Source organism: Crotalus tigris, unplaced genomic scaffold (assembly GCF_016545835.1).
Source record: "Crotalus tigris isolate CLP2741 ecotype Arizona unplaced genomic scaffold, ASM1654583v1 scf7180000017749.438534, whole genome shotgun sequence".
Lineage (NCBI taxonomy): Eukaryota > Metazoa > Chordata > Lepidosauria > Squamata > Viperidae > Crotalus > Crotalus tigris.
This window is the reverse complement of record NW_024096613.1, coordinates 79,117-98,970: the sequence shown is the minus strand read 5'-3', so window position 1 is coordinate 98,970 and position 19,854 is coordinate 79,117. Positions and strand designations below refer to the sequence as shown.

Below are 19,854 nucleotides of genomic sequence, written 5' to 3'. Positions count from 1 at the left end.
GGGCCTAGGGATTAAGATGCTGGGCTTGTCAACCAGAAGGCTGACAGTTGAAGACCCAAGCACTGTGCGACAGGGTGAGGTTCTGACCTTGCCCCAGTTCCTGTCTACCTAGCAGTTTGAAAGCAAGTAAATGCAAGTAGATAAACAGGTACTGCTTTGACGGGAAGGTAATAGTGTTACATGCGCTTTGGCATATATTCATGCCAGCCACATGACCTCAGAAGCATCTTCAGATAACATTGGCTCCCTTGGCTAAGAAATGGATATGAGTACCACCCCCTAGAGCAGGGGTAGGCAACCTTGGCTCTTTTATGACTCGTGGACTTCAGCTCCCAGAATTCCTGAGCCAGCATGGCTCAGCTTGGAAACCTCTCCCTTTCCCTCAGCATGGCTGGCTCAGGAATTCTGGGAGTTGGTCCACAAGTCACAAAAGAGCCAAGGTTGCCTACCCCTACCCTAGAGTGAGACATGACTAGACAGGCTTTACTTTTTTATAGGCATCTTAGTGATCACTGTGATGTCCATCATTAAATCACACATCTTCGCTAGTTCTTTTCAGTTTCAATGCAATTCAATTCATGTGGTGATCATATGTCAGGAGATCATCATGACTGGTCAGAAATTGCTGACATGCACCAGCTATACGTTTGAAGATTGGGTTATCTATCAGTCATAGAATGCTAAATTACCTTCTCAGCAACCTCAAGGTAGTTAAAAAGTGATAAAGTATATTTTATAGCCCAAAAGATTTGAAGAACCTAAAAAACATATTAGTTGTCAGTCAGTGGAACAGGCTACCACATGAAGTGGTGAGTTCTCCTTAACTGGAAATTTTCAAACAGAAACTGGACGATCATCTATCAAAGATGTTATAATAGATTTGATTGGGTGGAACAGCTGATCTCTTACATCCCTTCAAATCTATTATATCATTCTATGATTCTACAAAAATTGAAGGCAGGCTGATGTCATCTAACTGACCAACAAAACAAAGAACCTATGTGACATAAGGCAAATTGTGGAAAATTCCATTTTTCAGTATGAGAAGTGGCTCTAACATGATGCTTTAGAAAGGGCTTGTATCCTTGTATCCTTTCTTTCTGACCTTTAAAAAGGGAGAGGAAGCATAGCTTCCTACGGAAACACTTGCTAGGAGGAAGATGCCATTTACAGCTGAAAAGCTGGACATTTGAGAACTGCAAGTCCAGCTAAGGAATTCCTGAGTACCCATTGCAATTCCTTAGAGACTTTATTGCCAGCGACAGTGTAATTAACTGGGAATGACTTTGGAAAGAATGGTCAATTACCATCTTATCTGTCTCGCTCTCCTTCCCGTCCACCTTCTGCCAGGCTTGTCAAACAGAGCCTTTGTTTGGTGGTGAATCGCTTTGAGTCGCTTTATCCCTGTGTATAAGTAAACAATGGCAACAATGCCTGGCACTTCTGTGGCACTGGACACTGTTGAAATACTGTCCAAGTTTCTCTCTAATAAATTTTCCCTGTCTCAGGCTTGGAGACAGACAAAAGTGTATTCAGTTTGGGGCTTGTTCAGCTTTATGCAGCCAACCTCATTTTGTTTATCTTTTTTCTATTCTCAGTAATACCATTTATTATGATGGGGTGCATATCAAAGCTGCAGACTTGAAGATCCTTCTCCCCATACAACTCCAATTATTTCAAATGTCATCAGTTTGGAGTGAAGTTCTTCAATTAACCAAGATTACTCCGAGGTAAGGAATTCAAAACTTACACCCTTTGCTGAAAGGGTGGGCAAGAAGAAATAAAACTTCTTTTTATGAAAGAAGGTTAAATTGAATAATTATCATGGTTAGCCTAAGGCTAAATGCTAATTTCTTGGCTTCAGTATTGTTTACCTGTAAAACAGAACTATCAGTTGAATCTGACTAGATCTTTGATCAAATTTCTTGGCCAGTTTTAGAAAATGTTAGAATCCTTTCTTTGTCATTTATATAACCATGAATCAGTGGCATTTGACTTTGCTCAGAGCCAAGCCCTACTTCAGATCTGGTTTGGTATGCGCCCATTTGTATTCTAATATAACAATAACAACAATAAAAACAGTTCCAATGTTGCTTGATCTAAAGCAGAGCTTTTCAACCTTTTCATCCATTGTACCACTTTTAGGATATGGCAATATTCGAGTACCACTTAGCAAAGTGTCAAAAACTTGATGACAAAAAAAAAGCCTGTTCAAAGTTGCAATTGCACTGAAATGACTTATGACCATTTTTCACCATTGCAACATGCCCAGGGTCATGTGATTTATATTTGGATGCTTGGCAATTGATTCATATTTATGATGGTCACAGTGTCCCAGGGTCATGTGATCCCCTTCTGCAACCTTTTGACAAGCAAAGTCAATGGCAGGGCTGCTGGTGGCCAAGTGCTAAGGCAGAACTTCCTTCCCTCCCTCTCTCCCTCCTTCCCTGCCTCCCTCTTTCTCATTCCCATCTCCTTCTGAAGGAAGAATTTGAAAATTACCCCCCTCCCATATTTTCCCTCTTCCATATATTCATCAAACAAGGAAAAGCCTCCAGAGACAGAAAAAACAAGCCGCTGGCTTTAAAAAGCACATTCCCCTTTAAGAATTAGCTACTAGCTAGAAAGGAAAGTTAAGGAGCTGGCAGCCAGCACTTAAAGAAGAAGAAAAAATGTAGTAAGTACTGGCTGCCGGCTAAGGCAGCCTCCCCAAATGGCTGCATTCATAAGTAAAGGAATGCTATAGGCAAAATCCATTCAGGAGAAAAATACTTCAAAATCCCTTGCAGCAAAACTTACAGCTAACAGGAGAGCAATAGAAGCTAACAGGAGACATCAGCCATCAGCCAAATATAAATTGCCAAACACTCCTTAAGAACACAAAGCCCACATTGCACAAATCTCAGAACTTCAAAGTCACAAAAGCACATAAGAATCCCTCCACTCTCCATCTCCCTCCCTCCCTCTGTGCCTCACCTCCAGCTGATGCTGCCTTTCTTCGTTGCTGTATTTCTTCATTCCTCCTGGAGGGTGATCCCTCCCCCACTGCATTTCTTGCCTCTTTGTTGCTGCCAGCACAGATGGCTGCCACAGAAGTTGTAGATCAGCTCATGGCCGGCCTGCTTGATGTCCTCTCCCTCCACCCTCCTCCTCCTTCTTTCCCTTCGGTGCAGCTAGAGCTGACTCCACCTCTTCCCAAGGCTGCTTCTTTTTTCTCTTTCTCCCTCTCCTGCCTAAACTGCCTCCTTTTATAGCCTCTCCTGTCTCCACCCCCCTCCTCCTCCTTTCTCTTCCTGGTGAGCCAGAAGTGAGCCTGGGGCCTTTGCTTCGCCCCAGCCATTCTGCAGCTCGGGAGGACTCTCTCACAGTAAGTCCTGTGCTGTGCTGGCTCATTCCTTCCCCCACTACACTTGGCTGGGCAGGGCCACGTACCACCTGCCATGTGCTAATGTACCACCAGTTGAAAAGCCCTGATCTAAAGCACTGCACTGCAACACTTATACTGTATATTTAAGAATTTGTGCAATATTATATTTATTTCCAATTAATTTCTGTAAATGGAATGAAGTTATTATGGTTGAAAGTTTACATCCAGCCTATGATTTATGCCCATTTCCTATTTGTATTTGTATATTCACTTAGTCTGCACAGCATTTTTTATACTATATAAAGGGAGGGGGGAGTACATTCTACCATTCCATGCTTCAATAGGGTTTATTGTACTAACGTTCCTAACTTTTAGATTATCTACAGTTTTGATATATATAAATTAAGTATATAAGTTTGATACAGAGAGCTGTGGTGATGCAGTGGTTAGAATGCAGTATTGCAAGCTAATTTTGCTGACTGCTGGCTGCCAGCAGTTTCACAGTTCAAGTCTCACTGGCTCAAGGTTGACTCAGCCTTCCATTCTTCCAAGGTCAATTAAATGAGGACCCAGATTGTTGGGGGCAATATGCTGACTCTGTAAACTGCTTAGGGAAGGTTGTAAAGCACTATGAAGCAGTGTATAAGTTTATATATAAAATAGTTCTAAGTATTAATGTTGAATATCCTTCAAGTTACCAACAATGGAGACTATTTGTAACTGAGGGTTGGAATGAGGGGTCCTTGGTGCTCTCTGAGTTTGGTTGTTTTCTTACAGATGTTTCATTGACCACATTAGGTAACATCATCAGTGGGCTGGGTAATGAAACATCTGCAAGAAAACAACCAAATTCAGAGAGCATCAAGGACACCTCATACCTCAAGGTGTTATTCTAATCATTTTAGCTGTTATATTGGTCATGAATTCAAGTTCTCTTATGAAAACAAAACATAATAACATTTATTTTTCTTTTGCTAGCCTTTTAGGGAGAAGATTTTCCCCTTATCATCAAAGTCTCTAGTCTTGTACATTGAGCAATGTCTTTATAAGTATGTATAAAAGCCTCCAAATGGGTATATGTGTGTATTTTTTCTATCAGAATAATTCTCCCCATTCTACCAAAGCCTCCCACAATCATATATGGAGCTTTATAAAAATAATATATCTATATTAATCATTCTATTATGCATTGAGATGGTGTGGTAGAATGAATGAGGACCAACTGCAAAACAAATACATGAAAAAAAGAGCAAAAGAGTCAAGAGGAAGAGGAAGACAGAAAATAATGTGGTAGGATGAAGCTGATGCATATCTCAAGATGACAAACTTTAAACCAGATCTTGACAATGAATCTTGGCTCTCCAAATATGCCAGATTCAGCTCTTACACTGTCTCTTTCCTTATTTTCTCCTTTTCCTCCATTTATGAATCTGGAGACGCCAAATGCTTCTCATCCTCCATCTTTTTGGTTAATGTTAGCTGGAGGGAAGAAATCTGGTAGAAAGCTGAACATGATCTCCAACAGTGATGGCAGGGCTTCCTTGAAAATGATGCTCAAAAGAGCATTGGGGGAAACCCTTTGTGTTTCATCCTTCATCCTTAAGGAGATGCCGAAAGTCTTGACATTCATGGAGAAAACAAGAGGCCTTTAGAACAGAGGAGAGCCAACAAGAGTTCAGCAGCAGAAACAGATGTTAGTCACAAGTGGTCTGAAACAATGACATCTAGGTAGAAGTTTAAACTGAGTTATTATAGGTAAACTCAGCCATACGTTAGGCCAACTATTTTGAGGGCAGTTTATGTAGTAATAAATATATTGTTTTCAGATTTCCAATTCTCTATCTGACTGTGGATAATGGGGCCAAGATACATGGAACATTGCACCCAACTGCTAAAATAAATTTCCCAAAATATGCCATGCATATGGGACTCTCCTGCAAATGAGAGATTGGCTCATCTGTAATTCTGTAAAACTTACTAAATGACTAGGCAAACTGCTTCAGGGATGGAGGGAAGGCCACAAAGGAGTATTAAAAGAGATCACCTCTCATCAGAACAGCATCCAAACCTTTGAGACATGATAGGCCAGTTATAAAGTTCAAGGAGGTGTTTCCCAAGGCTGTTGTAAGAAGTGGACACATTGTGACATCCAGACAGTTAGCAGATCAAACACATGTTATGGCAACAAGTGTAGCAAGAAGAAACAAAGAACATGATATGTGTTCTACAAAAGGAGGAGATGGATGTTTCTAAATACTCTATCCCCAGCTGATCAGGCCAGTTGTTAGATAAGAAAGGTCAGAGCTTTCTAGGAGCAAAATGAAGATTGGAAAAGAGTTGAGAGGTATAGTCTTTTTACCTTGTCAAAAGTAGGCCTTGCCATGGAGGCATTCAAGAAAAAACAAAAGGCAATGCATGAACAATAGAGAGACCTGGTGACAGCAAGAACAGCTTGCAAGAATTGACCTGGTGTAAACTAGACATACTTTTTTATTTCCTGCTTTCAAATTCTTTTGTCCACTAATTTTCATTCTTTTTTTTTGTCTTGCAAACTTCTGCTGACCCCACTCCCCCCCAAAAGGGAATGATGGGTTATGTATGATTACTATGCCATTCTTATTTCAAATAAAAACATTTCCACTGATTTGTATTCAGTAGCATACAAATGTGGCAGAAGGTCACTATATTCAACTGGTTAAAGAGAAGTATAATACTGGCAACATTACAAATGCTCATATGGGGAAATTGCTCTTGTTTGGAAAATGTGTGATTGTCATATTTTATAAATTGCATTAGATGCATTTTAATTCAAAAATATGTTTCAAAAGGCATGTTTTTTTTAAAAAACAACAATGTCAGAAGAGTCTAGACATATTTCATCAAGGCATTTGTTGTCAACACTTTGTTTCCCAAATGTTTATGCCCCATCCTGATCAAAACAATAAATGTGTGTCTTTAAAATGCCATAAGAGAGTAGCTGCCTGTAGATAAAAGAGAATTTACAAAACAGAATTGTAAAAACAAAGGATGAAAGAGATATGCTAGAGAGACAATGGGTGTTTCCCCCCCCCACTTCTGGTTTTGAGCCTACCTGTTGCTTACTTCCCCTCCCTCCACATGGGGCTTCCGGTTGAAGGAGTATGGCCCTAAACTGGAAAAAAAACTGCCTGACTGGGCCATTGAACATAGTTTATACAAGTCACATAACACGGAATTGTCAAGTGGTTATTTTGAAAAAGGCAGTCACAAACTTTAACCTTAGTTAAACATTGGGAAAACTGTGAGCTTGAAAGTGGCATGTTGTTGTTACTTTAACCTGAAGGTCTTAACAGGCACTGATGCAGTATTGTAGAGACAAAAAAAATGAACTTTGTGGTTTGTTTTCCCTTCTTCTTTTGGGGAGGGGATACTTTAATGTACCATTTTGTGTTTGCATGCCATCCAGAGATATGACATGAGCGGCCATATACAGTTGCTAAATAAATAAATGTGGAAGTCATTCTACTTAAAAAAATAAAATTAAAAAAAAAAATAGTGCTGCGATTTGCTGACCCAAACTCTGATGGGAAGATCTGGAAGTCTTCCAAAGAATGTATGCAGCCTCTTGGCTGCTAGTTCATTATTCATGAACCTAGTAGTTGATCCATCACCTAGTTCAGTGATGGTGAACCTATGGTATGCGTGCCAAAGGCAGCACTCGAAGCCCTCTCTGTGGGCACGCGCCATCGCCCCAGCACATGTGGTCTCTAAAAGTTTGCCATCACTGGCCTAAGGCCAGCCAGCCTGGAGCCACCATTGGGGAGCCCACCATCCCACCAGCCAGAGACCCCTTGGATCTCCCCCAATCTTGCCCAGTTCCCACAGGTGTCCCTCCCCATAAGCAACATCAAGGTGGCCACGCCCATCCCAGTCATGCCCACCCAATCTGCCATGACTACTGCAGCTACACCCATCCAGTGGCCATGCCCACCCAGTCTGCCAAGCCCACTGTAGCTGCACCTGCCGAGTGGGCCACACCCACCCGGCACCCGGCAATACATAAGTGGGTTTTGGATTGCAGTTTAAGCACTCAGCCTCTGAAAGGTTTGCCATCACTGACCTAGTTTCTTGATCAACTTGTTTTAATTAAGAGCTAATTGATAAGGGAGAACAGATCATCTGATGATTTCATTCTTGATTTGCATATGCTGGTATGAACTGTCTCTATTAAAAGCAATAATTGTGCCTTATGACACAGTGTGAATAACATATTTATAGTTGTTGATCAGTGATGTCATTACTGTTTTAGATGGATCTTTACCAGAAGAAGAAGAAGCACAGAAGGAGAATTGCAGAGCAATAGAGGATTGTCTCTTGGCTGAAGTCTCAGCCTTGACCAAGAAATCAGAGACAGAAACAGTTCTTTCCATCTTTTCAGAATCCACAATGATATTCACACTGCTTCATAATGGACAATTATTTTTGGATGGAGACAATTCATACAAGTATATGCAAATCATCCAGATGACTAGCCCAAAGTCACCCAGACTAGCATATTCTAATTTGAGGGGTGCAGGTAAAGAGAGAAAAGTTTTTCTTATTCTCAACTTTGTATGCTATTTTGTAACATGGATTTTTTAAAAATCCATGCAGAGCATCTTTAACCTATTAGTCTGTTACCAGCATTGCTACCCAATGAGACCCTGCTTAATTTTCTACAAATGATGCTTTGGCTTTTCTAGAATGCTAGAATTCTATTGGACAGCTATATGCATAAATGTATTATGTATCAGTCCAGATAACACTGATGTAATTCTAATTTTTTTTAATTCTAAAATAAGATGCTGTACAATTTAGTAGTTTTTATGTCTCATGCAGAGGAAAGGATATCCCTCTTTCACTTTAGCCTTTTAAACCTGTATGAATTATTTTTTAAAAAAAAAAATCTTGGCCACAGTCCAGATAAAAGGAGGAATGCTAACATGTCAGTGAAATGTAGGCTGCAACCCAACACATATTTATATAAGAATAAATCCCATTCAGCATATGTTTGAATAAATCTTCCAAAATGTGTAATGTTAAACATTGGTTAGAAGATAAAACATGCATTTGCCTGAGTAAGCCCATTGCTCTTAATAGGACCATTCTAAAACAGATGCCAACTGATTTAACTGGAACTTGAACATTTAAAAAAAAAGCATACCCAACTTCTGGCAAATGTTAAAACAGATGAATTTCAACTTAAAACTTGTTTCAGAAAAATGAGTAGTTTAATCAATATCACAAGTATTTATTTTATGCTTGGGTTTCTATTGCAATTGGTTACTTATTTTCAACAAACAGTTGCATAAGTAGACAAATGAGAAACAATATTTTATACACATAAAAATAGAGAGACAAAAATCTACCCAGGGAGGAATAACACATAGAGAATGGGTTCAGATAAATCTTTTTTTTTTTTTTTTCACAGAGCTGCATTCCTTAGCACCATACTCATCTTTTTCTGGCCTGGTTGCATAGTTCTCTTTTCATTTTGTAAGCCACCAAGGGTACCGAGAAGAAGAAGAAGAAGAAGAAGAAGAAGAAGAAGAAGAAGAAGAAGAAGAAGAAGAAGAAGAAGAAGAAGAAGAAGAAGAGGAGGAGAGAGGAGGAGGAGAGGAGGAGGAGGGGGAGGGGGGGAGGAGGGGGAGGAGGAGGAGGAGGAGGAAGAGGAAGAAGAAGAGAAGAAGAAGAAGAAGAAGAGGAGGAAGGAGGAGGAGGAGGAGGAGGAGGAGGAGGAGGGGGAGGAGGAGGAGGAGGAGGAGGAGGAGGAGGAAGAAGAGGAAGAGGAAGAAGAAGAAGAGAAGAAGAAGAAGAGGAGGAGGAGGAGGAGGAGGAGGAGGAAGAAGAAGAAGAAGAAGAATAAGAAGAAGAAGAAGAAGCAGAAGAAGAAGAAGAAGAAGAAGAAGAAGAAGAAGAAGAAGAAGAAGAAGAAGAAGAAGAAGAAGAAGAAGAAGAAGAAGAAGAAGAAGAAGAAGAAGAAGAAGAAGAAGAAGAAGAAGAAGAAGAAGAAGAAGAAGAAGAAGTGCCATCATTGACAAAGACATATTTCTTTTTGGATACTCTTTGAAAGAGATGCTAAAGTAGAGTAAATACATTAAAACTTGTAACCAGCCTGATCAGTGGTGTCCAGGAACTGCATGAGAACCTGAGTGTGAAGATCTTTAACCATATGGACACTGCTCAAAGGCACCCCACATGGTCAAGAAGCTTCTCACACTTCCATAAGGATGTAAAAATTCACCATGTTGTCAATGTTTCCAAACAAATGAAATATGCTTAAGCAGTGATTTGCCATACAATAGATGCCATCTGCTATGTCTTGCCTGGCCAAACTGTTTTAATTAGCCTGCCCCAATTGGTGCACTTCAGATGGGTGGGGTGGTGATTCACAGTATTACTAGCCAACTGTGCTGTGATGGGGGAGGACCAAAGATAGGGAGAGTGGGAAAAGCAATCTCAGGACAGACATTCTTCTCTGTCCTGGACCAGATGATTTCCCCCTGTTTAAAGTTGGATTTCCTGCTGGGTCAACATTATTTAATTAACTAACCAGCAATAAGAAATGAATGAACTCTCTATTAAATGTCCGTGATAGATCTGTCCAAAGCACTATGCAATAAGCTTGTTAAAATCTGTTTTTGAATACACTCTTAGTTTTAGACAATGGTGTGTGTGTGTGTGTGGTTTTGTGTGTGTGTGTGTGTGTGTGTACACATACAAACATGGAGCGAGAGAGGGAGAGAGAAGCCCACAAACTAGTTAGCAAATGGTCACTATTCAGGAAGATCTGTCATTTTGGTCCCAGATGAAGGCACCATGGACTGCACCTTATTACCCCTTCTCTTTACAACCGAAGGTAAACCGTAGTGCAGTTATTTAGTCCTCTTTTCTTTTCTCTTTTTAAATTAACTTTGCAACCCCTCTGCCCACCGCTTACGCGCCCAGAAGTAACTTGTTACATTCTTTTGGACTCCCTTCAGCGCGCAGGGCTGCGGGCCGCCGTAAGGCAGTCTCGGAAGAGAACTCCAGTTCACCTTGCCTCGCTTAGAAATGAAATCCATCGTGGTTCACGGGAAGAGTTCCCCAGAGATGAAAACCCCGTCTTTCAAACCGATGAAAGACTGCCTCTTCCGAGGATTTGCCCTGGGGAGTTTAGCCATCAACCACCAGCTCCAGCTCCCCCCCCCCACAAGTCCCCCTTCAAATGAGCGTCAAGGGCGAGATCCACCTCCCTTTCCTCCACGCGATTTTCGCTCCAGACGCCGGGTTAGTGTCACTACCAAGGCCAAGAGCCAGGAGCCGGCGACGATTCTCTGGAGGTGTTTTCAGGGAAAGAGATCCCTAAATGTCCACCTCTCTCCCGCTCCCCCTTCTCGCCGCGTCCCGATGCCCGTTCTGCCTGCCTGCAGGAATGCGTTGGCCACAGGCTGGACATCGCCGCCTTGCAAAACGACGGAGCTGCTTGCCCAGACCCAGTTCAGATATCGGGGAGCCTTCCTAGCGAACGCAGAGAAGCTCGAGACCGCAGAGGGTAGGTGAGGGATTCAGCTCCTGAGTCCACGTACACACACACACACACACACACACACACACACACACACACACAAAAAACAAACCAGCGGTCGGTGTGTCCCCCCCCCCTTCTTCGCCGCGGACAGGTAAGGGCTTACCTTATGAGATTCTGCAAGCCCTGTTTGCTGGAATTCCGCCTCAAGATCGCACTGGTCATGGTGAGCGACAATGAATGTGGAGCAGACGGAACTCCTGCCTGCGAACCCGCCTTCTTCTCTGCCCACCCCCACCCCAATCCCTACCCCAGCTTTTAAGTGTCTTGTTAGTTACTGTGGACTGGCGCTCTCTCTCTCTCTCTCTCTCTCTCTCTCTCTCTCTCTCTCTCTCTCTCTCTCTCTCTCTCTCTCTCTCTCTCTCTCTCTCTCCCCCTCCCTCCCTCCCTTCCTCCCTCCTCTCTCTCTTTCTCTTTTTCTCTCTCACTCTCTTCCCTGTCTCACTCTTTCCCCCCCCCCCCGGTTCAGGAAGTTCTGCAGCTGGTTTCCTTTTGTTTCTCTAAGCCCGCTATCCCACTCGCGTTCTAATACGCCCCTTGTTTCACCTCGACGCCCTCCTTCTCAAACTAGAAGAAACATTGGGGGGGGGGGGCAAGGATCTTTTGGAAAACTGTCCAGAGACAAAGAAATCCTTTGCTCCCATCTGATCGCTAAAAACACACGCTGGGAAGTTACAGTTTTGCCAGAGAACAAAGATACATACTTTTCCTTCCATTCTATCAAAATCCAAAGTTTACTTGTTAAGAATGTCAAGCCGGATCAGAGACGCTTTCTCTTAAGAGCAGGACCAACCAGCATCTAAAGATGTCCTGTGGAGTTCTTCCAATGCATGGATGTAAGCCTGTCCAAGTCCACCAGATATTGCTGAAGCTTTGGCCAAGATTGGAACTAACAGAAAGCTATTCTAGTCTGATCCAAGGCAATACAACTGAATTTGGGGCTATTGAGCAGCGTTCCCTAATTTCTCCAGAGGAAGCACTTCATTGCAGAACGTAAAGGTTCAACAGGTCCATGAATTAACATGCATGCATATGTAGAATGGCTGTGTTCCACATCCATGCAGCCACTGCTCCCTGTGTGGATTTCCAAAGTAGGTGTAGTTAAAAAAAAAAATGTAGGATTTTCCCATAGGAAACAGTTAAAGAAATCAAACAACCATGATGTGCATGATTGAGAATCTCCATAGACATCTAGAGAAATACAATTCTTTATTCTGAGATGGGGAAATAGCCTCTTTATGTGTTGAAAAGTTAATACAGAAGGTTTTTTTAAAGCAGCCTTGCCATGGGGTTAATTTGATGGCTATAAGAAGAATTTATCTGTACCAATATTTGTTGAAGATGTGGTAAAAGGATTAGCACTTCCAATTTTCAGTTTCACAGCAGCTCACCTTATTGACTATCTGTAAATTTGGACTATGCCACCAACCACTTCTCATTCTAATAATGACAAATACAGTCAACTGCATGCTAAGGAACATTTGTGTATTTAAAGAAGGCTATTGCCTCAAATCTAGTTATCCATCCTTTTCTGTGGCTTTGCTAACAATCCGAAGACTTGTAATTCTTTAACTAATAATTTCATCAAACCAACCCAATTTTCTTGATTTGCATGACACCCTTAACTGTCCTCAAACAACATACTGGGTCAAAATTACCAAACGTTGGCTAGTTTTGGGCTCAATATGCCAACTTATCCTGTGGATTCTAGATTTGAGTAGGGCAGATATATGTTTTTACAAAGGGTTAATAGTCCTTTCCTCATTCCCTGGAGTTAAAGCAAGTATTATCCTTAATCTCAAACAGAATATACAGATTCCTCAACAAATAACATACAAATTTGCTTCCAAAATATAGCCTAAAGCAATTCCACTGGCTTCAAAAAATTTGCCCTGGAGTTATCCACTTAAAGGCTAAAACCAGAGTGTCAAGCCATCACCAGCAAAGATGGGAATGAAATGGAACTATGGACCAACAGTCACCATGTTCTTATTATAGACTGGTATGCAGCAGAACTCATAGCAAACTGAGGAGGGGCAGAGAGGAATGTGAAAAGCTGACTTTGCTGAGAAGAAAAAGTATTGACACCTGGCATAATCATAACAAGCATGGCAAATCTGGGGTAGGAGTTGAGGACTGGGTTCAAAAAACAATAGCATGAGTTATACTAGCATCACAATTGCCAGGAATGTTGAGAAGCAGAAGGCTGTATCTTGAAATCCTGGTAAATGTGGCTTGTGGAGATTGGGGCTGTGTTCACACAGTGCTCTAACCCAGGGGTGTCAAACTCAATTTCACTGAGGGCCGCATCAGCATTGTGGTTGTCCTCAGGGGGCCGGGTAGGGTGGTCATGGCCTATTGGGTGGGTGTGGCTGGAGTGGGTGTGGCCTACTGGGTGAGCATGGCCAGCTCTTTATCGTTCACGTCAAGGGTGCCTGTGGGGGCCTGGGCAGGAGTGGGACAGATCTGAGGGTCTCTGGCAGAAGGGGGTGGGACCAGGGCAAGTGCCAAGGCATGGTCCACTGGAAGAGCCTCACTGTTCCTCTCAGGCCATGTGAGGAGGGCTAGATGATGCCGTGGGCTTCCCGGAGCCAGGCAGCGCGAATCCAAAAAGAAGCATGATGCCACCCAGCCCCTAGCCTGTCTGGTTTCAGCAGGCAGCGGGGCGCTTCCTCACAGCGCCAAGAGGCTGAGCCGGGCAGTGCGAAGCTCACCAGCTTTGCACATTGCTGCCTGCTGAAATCGGGAAGGCTGGGGGTTGAGCAGTGGTGCGCTTCTTTTGGGATTTGCACCACCTGACTCAGCTTTTTCGCGCTGTGAGGACAGCACCCCACTGCCTGCTGAAACCCATCCCCCAGAGCCCATCAAGCCAGATATGTGAAGTAGGCGAGGGCCATTTGCTGGCCACTTCCAGGCGATGGTGCATTTCTTCATTCCTCACAATGTTCCTCCAGGCAGCCTTGTGGAGCTAAGACTGAATGTGTTTCAGCATAGATTGCCACCACAAAATTGTACATTGGCTCCTGGACGACCTGGGCTGGGGCCAAGGCAGTGGGGGCCATTTCCGCACTGTTTCCAGGATGGCTTCGCAGGCCATATGAAACCACATTGTGGGCTGCATCCGGCCCCCGGGCCTTGTGTCTGCTCTAACCCATAGTTGAACAAAACTGAGTAAATTTATCCAACCATAAACTAACCATGGTTTAGAATCACATAAACAAGCCAACCTCATGTTAAAGGTGTGTTGTAAATGGCCTGTAATATTTTATCTAGTTCCCACCTGAGTAATACTAAATATACAGAAATATTTCTTTCAATCACCCCCTCCTACTCTAACACCATTTCCCCTCAATTTTTAGACAGCTTATGGAGCTAAATGCCCAACAATTTTTCACAGCACATGCATTTCCTAAGCTTATAGAACATTTATGACCAAGGAAAAATTTCAATTTGGTGATGAGACTAGATAGTGAAGGCAAATCAGTGGAAACATTAATTCCATAAAAGGTAAAATACACATGAGCCCACTTAGCCACTATTTTCTCCTTTTCCCTTCTTTCTCACTTACATGTGGAGTAAGACTCCCAGTTCAGATCTTTTGCTCCCTATTTCAACTCAGATTAAGCAAAGCTCTTCTGAGTGTACTCTCACCTCTTTTTTAATTCTTAAAAAAAAAGATTTAATACAACACGAGAAAAGCATATAAGATGGACTTTCTCATTCTAATCCCCTCTGGAGCTGCTAGATTAAACAATCTATGAAACTCTTACACAGAATGCTCAGTGGAGTTTGATGGTAAAGAGGACTAATACACCTGCCTCAGATGAAGGGGGGGGGAACACACATAGGTAAATCAGGATAATTAGATGATGTCCTATTGTCACAATTGAGAGTAATATTACTCCAACAGCAATAATACTGCCATAGAACCCCTCACCATGATACAGTTGAAGCTAAACTAAGTCCTAATCTGTTTCATACAACCATCTCCTCGGTAAAATTGCCTCTTATCCTCTGTCAGCAACCAAGAAAAACAGTACTGTAATAGAGAAGGAGGATTAGAGATGGTTCTGCATTAGGCAGAATGAGATGCTATGGGAGGGCATGAATTCTATGGGAGGATCATAAGAGCAAAGTGAAAGCTGCATGTGCTCCATATAAAGCACCTTGCAATCTCTAAACTGCCCTGAGGTATATTAAAAGTAGATGGTATTAGAACAACTAGTGTGACAACTAATCTGGTGAGCTTTTGTACAATGAGAGATGGGCACTATTTTGGGATACTTTTGTCATTTGGGATATTTTTTGTTATGGGTTCTCCATCACTGCAGGCTTTTAAAAAGAGATTGGACGGCCATTTGTTGAAATGATATAGGGGACTCCTGCTTGTGCAAGGAATTGGACTAGAAGGCCTCCAAGGTTCTTATCAATTTTCTTATTGTTTGTTTTGTTCGTTTGTTTGCTTGTTCAGATAGCAAAATACCTTGGCCCATTAGTTACAACTGGCCCTCTATTGATACCAGTCCTTATGGCAAAGGTAAAAAGGTATCCTTCTTCTGTCATTCTCTCCATCTTTGCTGCTGAAAAAGCAAAAGACAGAAATGATTTTGTCTTCTCCTGGTAATTGAAAAAAAAAATAGGGATAGATTTCTGGGATGGCTTATAGCAGAAAAAGATAAACATTCACTGCAGATGCCTCGCAAAAGAAAGTATTTTTCAATTGCTACAGGCCTCTTTAATGTAGTGTAAAATGTGAGGAAATGGACATTGGGGAGGGGATTCTGCACAGTAACCCCTCCAGTAAATATACAGCCAAACCAAGAAGACACGGGGGAGCTACTCATCTGCTCCCCCACAAAAAAGGAAGTGTTTCAAGGTAAGAGAAACTTCAAGGGAGGAAGTGAATCAGGCTTTGTGGTGGGAGGGAGAAAGTCCCCAAGAGTGAAAGGCACACCAGCCTCCTTCTATTACACAATTCTTTTGCTATGTGGGGGTGGTTGCAAAATCATCAGAAAGCTAAAACATGTTTGGCAAGAAGACTGAAGTATCTAAGCAAAACTCATCACTAGCTCAGCCTTTTCTCAGAGACACCCATATGTATGTATGAGTTCTAGTCAATGAAACGGAGTGTTCTCTATGAAAATTAGCTTTTGAACCAAAAAAAATTAAGAAGACATTCTCTATATTTGCTAAAATACAAAACAGAAAAGATCAACTAGAAGAAAGTTATTTTTCTTTCTCTCTCTTTTTTCTTAGGGCAGCTAAGTAACCAAAACCTCATGCTTTAAAAATCATTTTTTCTTCTTCTCTATGCATATACAACTATCTTGCAAATTGCCACTTTACCATGAATGTTTTATTGTGTTATATACTGTTGCAAACCATGATATATCTAACAGATTTGGTACCATACAACTAACTAAAGAAATAAATAGATGAAACTAATATCAATAAACAAATAAACACTTTAAACTCCTTAACCTTACTTAGATTCAAAGTAATCACCATAGATTTTGATGATGAATGGAATTTACTTGGTTGATAATACCGAAAAACCCGAGGAGGAAGACAAGATAACTCCATCTCCAAACTCTTATATAGAAGTTGAATCTAATTTCAACCCTGACAATGGAAAGTATTTTCCTCTATTACATGGTGCAACAGACTGACCTCAGGGTAGGACATATGCAGTATAATACTATCCACATAGGACTTGCATGCTGCACATTCACAAAAAAATGCAATACTATAGTATCAGAGATATTAGTATGTATTAGACTATCACAGGCAAATGGTATGGGGTATGAGGTTCTGCTACCTACATAGTAATAATAATAATAATAATAATAATAATAATAATAATAATAATAATAATAATAATAATAATAATAATAAAGTTGGAAGGGACCTTGGAGGTCATCTAGTCCAACCCCCTGCTCAGGCAGGAAACCCTATATCATTTTGGACAAATGGTTGTCCAGTCTCTTCTTAAAAACTTCCAGTGTTGGAGCTTCTGGAGGCAGATTGTTCCACTGGTTAATTGTTCTAACTGTCAGGAAGTTTCTCCTTAGTTCTAGGTTGCTTCTCTCCTTGATTAGTTTCCACCCATTGCTTCTTGTCCTGCCTTCAGGCGCTTTGTAGAATAGCTTGACTTCCTCTTCTTTGTGGCAGCCCCTGAGATATTGGAACACTGCTATCATGTCCCCCCTCGTCCTTCTCTTCATTAAACTAGACATACCCAATTCCAGCAACCGTTCCTTATATGTTTTAGCCTCCAGCCCCCTAGTCAAGAACTTTCTCAAACACTGTCTGTGGTCACTGAGCAAGCATGACTGAGCCAATAAACTCAAGTCCTAAGCAAATAAATGCTATCACCACAATGGCAGTTCAGGATGACATATGGGTGGTCAAGAAAAATAACCAGTCAATTGGATCCAGTTTTTAAAATGGGTGCATCCTATGAGAGCCAATGTAGTAAAATTATGATTTCTTGCATAAACAAATGGCTACATATTAATTTTGGTTCCACCCCTGCTCAGGAATGGACAAGATAAATAAGTTGTTTGGATATATCAAATGATGCTTGTCTCATACTTTCCATAAATGGTTATATGTAAAATGTGGATTCTATTCTATATTCCCAAATAATTAAAACATGGTAAAAGTCATCTGGACACTTTAGAAACAATGCTGGTCCAAAGATATATCCAGATTGTTAATTTTGGTTTCAGAATGAGGGTTTCTTGATTTGTAACAAGTTGCAATGTGAATCTTGGAATGCCTTATCCTACCAAAGAGCTAGAGTTAGAGAACCAGTCTGACATAGTGGTTAAGAAGCTGGGCTAGAAATGAGGAAACTGTGAATTCTAATCCCATATTAGGCATGAAAAACTGATTGGGTGTCTTTGAGCCCATTGCTCTTTCTCTGTCCAATTCATCTCACAGAATTATTGTTGTGGGGAAAATAAGAAAGAGTACTGGTATGTTCACTACCTTGCGCTGTATATGAAAAAAAGGTGGGATTAAAAAAACTAGAAAAACACCCCTAAGCCAACAGATGGTCTAATTTATGTGGACTATCCAATATTTCATGGCATCCAGGCATAAAGCAGTTAAGTACTTCTATCACTTCCTCGGCTCCAACTGAAAAAAAGAAAGAGTAAAGTAATGGGATGTTTTCAATATTGTAATAAAATCTCTCCCTCTAAACTTCCGATAATTTTTCCCTGTGGCATCATGTACAACTGTATATACACTAGCTTTTCAGGATATGAGGAAAGCTCAAAAGCGTTTGTATAAAACGACAGATTTTGTAACAGGTTCTTTCCAACCAATATCATATGTTAATGAAGTCATATGGCTTCCAAATTACCTTCATGGCTCCAAGCCATATTAATTCAAGACTGTGTAACATATTTATAAAATAAAAGATGCTAGACTAACTTTGGAAAATGTTTTTTATACATTGGGAATGTCATCAACTTCCTGGTTTCCTTTTTTTTTTTTTTTGTAAAGAAACTGTTACATTTCACTGTGAACCTTAAACTACTTTTCCACATTTGCCATGTTGCCTCAGGGGAAGGGATTTGAAGACTAAAAACCAATAAGTCACTACCAATGCAATCCTATATGTAAGTAAGAGAGATCATATTTCCCCCTGAAAATCATACAGTATTTCAGTATAAACAGGGAAGTTGTAGCAAAAGCAACTACCAACTCAGGTATAGGTAAATCTCAGTGCAGGATTTTCTCTGGGTCCCTCACAAGTGGATCCAGGAAATTACAGATCTATCAGCCTGACCTCAATACCTGGGAAGATCCTGGAAAAGATAATCAAACAACGAATCAACGAACACCTAGAGGCAAACAAAGTCATTACTAAATGCCAACATGGGTTTGTCAAAAAGTAGATCATGCCAGACAAATCTTATTGCATTCTTTGACCAAGTGACAAAATTAGTGGATCAGAGGAATGCTGTGGACATAATTTACTTGGACTTCAGTAAGGCATTTGATAAAGTAGAACACAGCCTATTACTTGATAAGATAGAAAAATGTGGGGTAGACAGAATCACCACCAGATGGATCCGTAGCTGGCTGACCAGCCATACTCAGCGTGTGGTCCTCAATGGAACCACATCTACATGGAGGGAAGTGTGTAGTGGGGTGCCCCAGGGCTCTGTTCTGGGCCCAGTGCTCTTCAACATCTTCATCAACGATTTGGATGAAGGGATAGATGGGGAACTCATCAAATTTGCAGACGACACCAAGCTGGAAGGAATAGCCAACACTCCAGAAGACAGGCTTAAGATACAGAAGGATCTGGACAGACTTGAACACTGGGCACTAACTAACAAAATGAAATTCAATGGTGAAAAAAGCAAGGTTCTACATTTAGGCAAGAAAAACCAAATGCACAAGTACAGCATAGGTGGCACCATGCTCAATAGTAGTAACTGTGAGAGGGACCTCGGAGTCCTAGTAGACAATCACCTAAATATGAGCCAGCAGTGTGCTGCAGCTGCCAAAAAGGCCAACACAGTGCTAGGCTGCATTAACAGAGGGATAGAATCAAGATCACGTGAAGTATTAATACCACTCTTCAATGCCTTGGTAAGGCCACACTTGGAATACTGCATCCAGTTTTGGTCACCACGATGTAAAAAAGATGTTGAGACTCTAGAAAGAGTACAGAGAAGAGCAACAAAGATGATTAGGGGACTGGAGGCTAAAACATATAAGGAACGGTTGCTAGAATTGGGTATGTCTAGTTTAACGAAGAGAAGGACAAGGGGGGACATGATAGCAGTATTCCAATATCTCAGGGGCTGCCATAAAGAAGAGGGAATTAAGCTATTTTCCAAAGCACCTGAAGGCAGGACAAGAAGCAACGGGTGGAAAC

At 41.4% G+C, this 19,854-nt stretch overlaps 1 protein-coding gene across 4 annotated transcripts in view; it reads right to left on the bottom strand.

The window, feature by feature from the left end:
• LSP1 (lymphocyte specific protein 1) overlaps window positions 1-19,854 on the bottom strand; it is a 105,186-nt gene that overhangs the window by 54,053 nt on the left and 31,279 nt on the right. Inside the window, exon 1 of one of the 4 annotated variants that reach the window (XM_039340461.1) lies at window positions 11,059-11,173. The exons of the other annotated variants lie outside the window; for them this stretch is intronic. Coding sequence (XP_039196395.1) covers window positions 11,059-11,117 — 59 coding nt within the window. The 5' untranslated portion in view covers window positions 11,118-11,173. Of the gene's footprint in view, window positions 1-11,058; window positions 11,174-19,854 lie in introns of those variants that run through there. 4 annotated transcript variants of the gene reach the window in all.